The 8,007-nt window shown below is 50.7% G+C and overlaps 1 protein-coding gene across 1 annotated transcript; it reads left to right on the forward strand.

The window, feature by feature from the left end:
* Positions 1–1,414: 1,414 nt before the first annotated feature.
* Fos (Fos proto-oncogene, AP-1 transcription factor subunit) lies at positions 1,415–4,818 on the forward strand. The gene is made up of 4 exons (XM_050164648.1): positions 1,415–1,718; positions 2,467–2,718; positions 3,146–3,253; positions 3,369–4,818. Exons 1-4 carry the CDS (start codon positions 1,578–1,580, stop codon positions 4,008–4,010), a joined length of 1,143 nt encoding a protein of 380 aa, XP_050020605.1. The 5' UTR covers positions 1,415–1,577; the 3' UTR covers positions 4,011–4,818.
* Positions 4,819–8,007: the final 3,189 nt, after the last annotated feature.

Raw genomic sequence — 8,007 nt, forward strand, 5'->3', positions numbered from 1 at the left:
GACACCTGAGTTCTGCGAGGGTCTGCGGTTTCGTACCCCAGGGGTGACCGGCGCTCTGGGGCCGAGCCCAGTCACTCTAACCTGGCTTGTCCTTTGCAGAAGGACGGCGGAGGTTGAGGGCATGTAGGGGTGTGTTCTACACACCTAGCCTCCCCAAAGTTCCATCTTCCAAGATTCAGAGCTGTGCTCAGGTTCCAGAAGCCAAAATTTCCCCTACCACGGGCTGGGCACTGTTCTTCCAGCCCTCTCTGGTCCCCCTCCCTCTCAGGTCCGAACTGGAAAATCACCCGCTGCCGGTCCCCGTAAGCGCAGTTACACGCTTGGATTCAGTCCCCCCTCCCCCACCTCCCCAGCACGGACTTGCGTTCTCCGCCCGATATCACTTCACTTTGTAACCCAGAGCTGTCCCCCCTGCTCACTAATAACCGCCCCCTCCCAGCGCCCTCCCCCCCCCCAGCTCAAAACTAGGCAAACGACCCCTTCAGGCATCCTTGCAGGGAGGTTTTGCGTAATATTTTTCAGCCAGTGTCTTTGGGGGCTGACAGCTACCCTAATACCTCCAAGTGGCTAAGAGCCGGGGAGTGTGGGGGGTGCTTTCTTCCTTTAAAACACGAATGAATGAATGGACTCAGTATCATAGGTAAAGTGGGCTATTGTGCACTTATTTAGAATCCTTCACTTCTTCCAACCTCAGTCCTAGTGTTACTCGAGGCCAGGGGTTGGAGCGAGCGGCTGAGAAGCTGATACCATTTTATTTATTTATTATTTATTTATTTGCACTGATTTGCGGTGGGCAAGCTTTCCTTTGGGAACGGAGGGTTCGAGCCTTTAGGGTTACGTATCTGTTTCTCCTAATACCAGATTCAGAAAGGTCCCAGATTTCTGGACCATGGAAAGGAGGCGACCCCATCTCGTGCCCTGACCCTGGGACAAATGGGTCCACATTGAATCAGGTGCGAATGTTCGCTCGCCTTCTCTGCCTTTCCCGCCTCCCCTCCCCCGATCGCGGCCCCCAATCTGCTCCTCCCCCCTCCGCACTGCACCCTCAGAGTTGGCTGCAGCCGGCAAGCAGTTCCCGTCAGTCCCTCCCTCCTTTACACAGGATGTCCATATTAGGACATCTGCGTCAGCAGGTTTCCACGGCCGGTCCCTGTAGTCCGGGGGGGACTATCCCCGAAATCCTACATACGGGGAGTTCAGGAGACCCTCTAAGACCCTTAATGTGAACACTCAGAGGTGAAAATCACTTGACGAGTCGGGGGTCGGGGGATCTGGGGCGGGGAGTTGACGACAGGGCGGCTGCAGAGGGCCCTGGCGCGCTCCTCCCCCTCCATCGCCACAGTTCCGCCCAGTGCCAGTGACGTATCAGCCAAGTTCATTCACAGCGCTTCTCTATAAAGGCACCGGCAGAGGCGCCTACTACTCCAACCGCGACTGCAGCTAGCAACTGAGAAGACTGGATAGAGCCAGCGGCGCCACGAACGAGTAGTGATCGCGCTCCCAACCCAGCTCTGCTCCGCAACTCCCACCAGTGTCTGTCCCTGGACCCCTCGCCTGGATTTCCCTAAACTTCGACCATGATGTTCTCCGGTTTCAACGCCGACTACGAGGCATCATCCTCCCGGTGCAGCAGTGCCTCCCCGGCCGGGGACAATCTTTCCTACTACCATTCCCCAGCCGACTCCTTCTCCAGCATGGGATCCCCTGTCAACGCACAGGTGAGTTTGCCTTCGTGCAGCCGCCGGGTCCGCGCTGAGGGTCGCAGAGGAGGGGATACCGGGATGGGACACTCAGGGACGTCAGTTGGAAAGGGGTCTCACTTTTTCTCTTGGGAGGGAGACTGGAGCGGACAGAACAGCCCTAGCTTGGGAATCTAGGACTTGTCTGAGCGCCTGCACGCTTGTCATAGTAAGACTTAGTACCCCCTTCCCGCGCAGCAGGGTTATTTTGAGTGGCCTGCGTTTTTCCCTTGGTGTCTTGTCTTTGAGATCAGCCCGGGGCTCGATCTAAGACTAGCTAAGGAGAGCCTGCGAGGCTGCAAACAGCGGCAATCCCCCCTCCTGGGGCAGCCTGGAGCAGGGAGGAGGGAGGAGGGCGCTGCGGGCGGGTGTGTAAGGTAGTTTCATTGATAAAAAGCGAGTTCATTCTGGAGACTCCGGAGCGGCGCCTGCGTCAGCGCAGACGTCAGGGATATTTATATCAAACCCCCTTTCAAGCGAGTGATGCTGAAGGGATAACGGGAACGCAGCGGTAGGATGGAGGAGAAAAGCTGCGCTGCAGAATTCAAGGGAGGAAATTGGGAGAGCTTTTATCTCGGATGAGATACATACAGGAAGACATAAGCAAGTCTCTGACCCGAATGTTTCTCTTTCTCTCCTTGCTGCATGCGACACTAAGGCTACTTGCTCCACCTGTGTCTGGAACCTGCTCGCTCACCTCCACTTTCTTCTTTCTCTTTTGTTTCAGGACTTCTGCGCAGATCTGTCCGTTTCCAGTGCCAACTTTATCCCCACGGTGACAGCCATTTCCACCAGTCCAGACCTGCAGTGGCTGGTGCAGCCCACCCTGGTCTCCTCCGTGGCCCCATCGCAGACCAGAGCGCCCCATCCCTACGGAGTCCCCACCCCGTCAACTGGGGCTTACTCCAGGACCGGACTGGTGAAGACCATGTCAGGCGGCAGAGCGCAGAGCATTGGCAGGAGAGGCAAAGTAGAGCAGGTGAGCAGCGAGCGATTCTGGACCTGGGGTTGGGAGGCAGCGCGCAGGTGGGGGGGGGGGGCTGGCGGGCGGGGAGGACACAACAGAGAGTAGAACCCTGATACAACTCACGGCACTTCCGGATCTGGAGCCGTGACTCCAAGCCCTTACCCTCCCTTGTCAGATTCTGATAGTTGGCCCCCAGAAGTACCCTAGATAGTTTCCCCGGACAGCTTCCTACCCCGTTCTTTAGCTCGGTCGCTTCTTTGTTCCCTTGCTAAAGATCTTACTTTATATGCAAATCACACCCAGCCTGACAACTGCAGGTTTAAAAAAAAACTGCTTCACCAAGAGCTGCTGGTGTTGTAGGAGCCAGTTTCACTGGGGTGACTGAATGGAGGTGATGACAATCTTACTGAATGTTGGACCTTTTTTATTATTATTGTAGTTGTCTCCCGAAGAGGAAGAGAAACGGAGAATCCGAAGGGAGAGGAATAAGATGGCTGCAGCCAAATGCCGGAATCGGAGGAGGGAGCTGACTGATACTCTCCAAGCGGTAGGTAGAGCCTGCTGGCTACTTCTGCAACTTCCAAGTTGGAGGTTGGGACTAAGGGATGAGGCTCCTTAGGCAAGACTGTGTCTTATGCTTTCCTTCCTCTCTCCCTGTGCAGGAGACAGACCAACTTGAAGAGGAGAAGTCTGCCTTGCAGACGGAGATTGCCAATCTGCTGAAAGAGAAGGAAAAACTGGAGTTCATTTTGGCAGCCCACCGACCTGCCTGCAAGATGCCCGATGACCTGGGCTTCCCAGAAGAGATGTCGGTGGCTTCCCTGGATTTGACTGGGGGTCTGCCTGAGGCTGCTACCCCAGAGTCTGAGGAGGCCTTCTCACTGCCTCTTCTCAATGACCCTGAGCCCAAGACATCACTGGAGCCAGTCAAGAGCATCAGCAATGTGGAGCTGAAGGCTGAGCCCTTCGATGACTTCTTGTACCCACCACCATCCCGACCCAGTGGCTCTGAGACCGCCCGGTCTGTGCCAGACATGGACCTGTCCGGTTCCTTCTATGCAGCAGACTGGGAGCCCCTACACAGCAGCTCCCTGGGGATGGGGCCCATGGTCACAGAGCTGGAGCCCCTATGCACTCCGGTGGTCACCTGTACTCCCAGCTGTGCTACTTACACGTCTTCCTTTGTCTTCACCTACCCGGAGGCTGACTCCTTCCCTAGCTGTGCAGCTGCCCACCGGAAGGGCAGCAGCAGCAACGAGCCCTCCTCTGACTCCCTCAGCTCACCCACACTACTCGCCCTGTGAGCGGTCAGGGAAGGGGAGGCAGCCGGCATCCAAGAGTGCCACTGCTTTGAGCTGGTGCATTACAGAGAGGAGAACCACGTCTTCCCTCGAGGGTTTCCGTAGACCTAGGGAGGACCTTGTCTGTGCGTGAAACACACCAGGCTGTGGGCCTCATGGACTTGAAAGCATCGCATCCACATCTGGACTCAAGTCCTCACTTCTTCCGGAGTTGTAGCAAAAGCGCATGGAGTCTATTGTTCCTAGTGACACCTGAGAGCTGGTAGTTAGTAGCATGTGAGCCAGGCCTGGGTCTGTGTCTCTTTCCTCTTTCTCCTTAGTCTTCTCATAGCATTAACTAATCTGTTGGGTTCATTATTGGAATTAACCTGGTGCTGGATATTCTCGGATTGTATCTAGTGCAGCTGATTTTAACAATACCTACTGTGTACCTGGCAATAGTGTGTTCCAATTAGACATGACCAATGTTAAACTAAGAGAAAAATTGAACTTTATTTTCCAGTAGATAGAACTAAATAGCTATATCCACGTACTGTAGTTCCTCTTCGGCGTCAATGTTCATCGTGATGTTACTGATCATGCATTGTTGAGGTGATCTGAATGTCCTGACATTAACAGTTTTCCATGAAAACGTTTTATTGTGTTTTCAATTTATTTATTAAGATGGATTCTCAGATATTTATATTTTTATTTTATTTTTTTCTACCCTGAGGTCTTTCGACATGTGGAAAGTGAATATGGATGAAATTTTAAGCATTGTTTGCTTATTGTTCCAAGACATTGTCAATAAAAGCATTTAAGTTGAATGCGACCACCTCGTTGCTCGTTTTGTTCTGAGAGTTATTGTATGGTTTCTGGAAGGCATTCGTGAGACCAGTTTGTCCAGATGGGTAGGTTCTGGAGGGAGACACGCCTTTGTCTGTTCCCTTATCACACAGAAGGAAACGCTAGTTCAGAATATTTTACAGATACATGTGTTCATATTGCATCGCTAAGGTTTTCTACCTGCCCTGGGGGCTGAAAGCTGCGTGTAGTAACTTGAGCAAGGACATGCTTCTCTTTTCTGCTTTTTGGAGGGGACATTCTTGAATTTATGTGCTCATCTTAGGTTTAGTACTCTTCATGGGAAAGGAATCCTTTAACAGAGCGTAGTTCTAGAAAAACAATTCTAACTCTTTAGTTGGTGTTGTTTGAGGTAGGATCTTGCTAGGAGGCCCAGGGTGGCCCCGAACTCACAGCAATCCTGCCTCAGGCTCGTCAGTGCTGGCTATTACAGCTGGTTAATACAAGCTGAGCTTCTTATTCCTACAAGATCATGTGAAGATTTACTCTTACCCTAGAAGGGGGTGAGTGGAAGAATGGCTGAAATAAATGACCCTCCACCCTGCACACAGAGTCACCACTTCCCACTCTTGTCCAGTCTATTATTTGTCTCCATGTGGAAGGCATTCATGTACCATGGCACTGGAGGGCACAGGACAACTTCCTGAAGCTATGCGTCCTGGGCATTGAACTCAGGTCATCAGGCATAGTGACAAGCACCTTTGCTCATGGAGCCAATCTCCCTCTTTTTTTTTTTAAGGTGTATTTTTTTTTTATGTTAGAATGTTTAACGGGCAGGTATGCCTATGCACCATATACCTGCAGTGCTCACAGAGGCCAGAAGAGGGCGATAGATCCCTTGGAACTGGAGTTGAGAGACAATGGTTTTAGCCTCCACGCTGGTGCTGGGAACCTGAACCCGGATCCTCTGTAGGACTAATAAGTGCTTTTAACTGCTCTCAACCATCTCCCCAGCCCTCCCGTACTGCCTCTTAATACTTGGCTGTAGGAGTTGAGTAGGGCAGTGGTGGCCCATACCTTTAATCCTAGCTCTTGAGAGACAGAGTCAGGCGGATCTCTGTGAGTTCGAGGCCACCCTGGCCTACAAAGCAAGTTCCAGGACAGTCAGAGTTGTTAAACAGAGAAACCCTGTTTTGAAAAACCAAAAAAGTTTTCCCTTGGATAAAAACAACAATTTTTTTATTTTTTTATTATTTGAGATAGGTCCAATGTAGGCTAGTCTGACCTCAGACTTGTTAGACAGTCTGTTTATATCTCCCAAGTGCTGGGACTACAGGTAGGCACCGTCATGCCTGCTTGAGTTCCTCATGCTAACCTATGCTCATTTGGTTGACCTTTTTTATTCTCAGAAGAAAAGAGGGGAGGGTCTTGTCCTATGGCACAGTGAAAAACAAATCCTAATTCTGAAGTTACTTTAATGCCATTCAGATTACAGTGTGTGTGGGGGGGGGGGCTGACAATTCAGAGATCTCAAGCAGCACAAATAATGGCTGATCATTCTGTAAATAAACGTTACATAATAGTTCAGTAGGGAGAAGTCAGCAGATGCTGAATAAGCTGTAGCTGAGAAAGTTTATCGTCTCATAGAAGAACACGACCTTTGTCTGGGAAGCCTCTGGTAAGGTTGGTTGCTCTCATTGGCACAGGTACAAACCACAATGAAAGGAGACTGAACCCCACCCTTTGTGCCCAAGTGCTGGCTGGAAGGGGAGCTTCCGGGTCATTAGTGGTAATGAAAATCACTTGGAGGTCATGGTGGACCTCATCCTCTGGCAAGTTACGTCTTTAATTTCAAATGGCAGTTCCACTAGTCTTGAGCTGCTGCTCTTACCGTGCCGATCAACACTTCAGAGCAACTCACTCAGGTCTACCAGTCCTTAAGGCACACACCCCTTGCACACTGCTTTTGCCAGTCTTGAGTTAAGAGTGGCCGGCCATGTTGGTAATCCAACAATCCCAGAGCTGAGGTGAGAGGCTCACCTGGAGTTCAGGGTTACACTGTGAGATCCTATATAAATAAAATGTAATTAAAAAAAATGGTTTAGGTTCATTGTCTGCTCCTTAAAGGGTAAATATCCTTTAAATGTGATTTCTAACTTTAGAATGAAGGCAGTGTTTATAAGGACCCAGTGAGCTTCTTTTAATGTGTGGTGATAACAAGCCGAGATTGCCCAGATAGGGAAGGGCAATACAGGAAAGCAGCTTGCCCTGGGGGCCTTACTAAGGGTCCTATGGGGCCCCAAACTGGCTATGGAAAACAAGCTTTCTTTTGACAGCCGTGACACAAACCTTTCTTCAGTTCACCACAGCCCAGCCTATACTCCATCCACAGGGGAGTGGTGACATTCTCAGAAGACAGAATCTCTAAAAGCCTTCTCAGAATTCATGGGATCCCCCACAGGACTGTCACCTTCCAAGCTCCCTGCCAGCTACATTCATGGTCTAGAGGGAAGAAAGAAAGGCCTTCCCTGTCTAGTCACAGCACTTCTTCCAAATCCCCCAATAACTCCTGAGGATGACTGACACTGGGCATGCTAACTTTCTTTCAGGAAACACTTCCATGTCTGCTCAGAAGATACAGCTCAGAAGACACAAGCTGGTTTCAGTGATATCACACCTGCACATCGTCATGACCACACATATTGATATAGACCTGTACACCTGCACATCGTCATGACCACACGTATTGCTATAGACCTGTACACCTGCACATCGTCATGACCACACGTATTGATATAGACCTGTACACCTGCACATCGTCATGACCACACATATTGCTATAGACCTGTACACCTGCACATTGTCATGACCACACGTATTGATATAGACCTGTACACAAACAGAAAGGGCTACACAGCAGGGGCCAGACCTGCCAATGGATTCCAAGATCTAGTCTGGAGCTATAGTACAGAGTGAATAAACATTTTGCTCAGTGAGTGAATGAGTAAATCCTACCTGCTTTCCACAACCAGAAAGGGAGTCTGCGCATGCTCTGTTACTTGGGTTCCAGTCCTGTGTCCCTCCACCCGCTCCCCGTAGGGTATCAGGCAATAGGAATGTTACATCTTTTACATTTGGCTGCAAACACACACCCCACTTCTAGCCTTCATTTCTGGGATTCCTTCATTGCCTCCCCTGAATTCCTTCTGCCATTTCA

Source organism: Alexandromys fortis, unplaced genomic scaffold (genome assembly GCF_014885135.2).
Source record: "Alexandromys fortis isolate MF-2015 unplaced genomic scaffold, M_Fortis_MF-2015_v1.1 scaffold_159, whole genome shotgun sequence".
NCBI classification, from domain to species: domain Eukaryota; kingdom Metazoa; phylum Chordata; class Mammalia; order Rodentia; family Cricetidae; genus Alexandromys; species Alexandromys fortis.

Coding starts and splice junctions, on each gene's coding strand:
- Fos (XM_050164648.1), top strand. CDS start 1,578: ATGATGTTCTCCGGTTTCAACGCCGACTACGAGGCATCATCCTCCCGG. Junction 1,719..2,466: donor GATCCCCTGTCAACGCACAG/GTGAGTTTGCCT, acceptor CTTTTGTTTCAG/GACTTCTGCGCAGATCTGTC. Junction 3,254..3,368: donor TGACTGATACTCTCCAAGCG/GTAGGTAGAGCC, acceptor CTCCCTGTGCAG/GAGACAGACCAACTTGAAGA.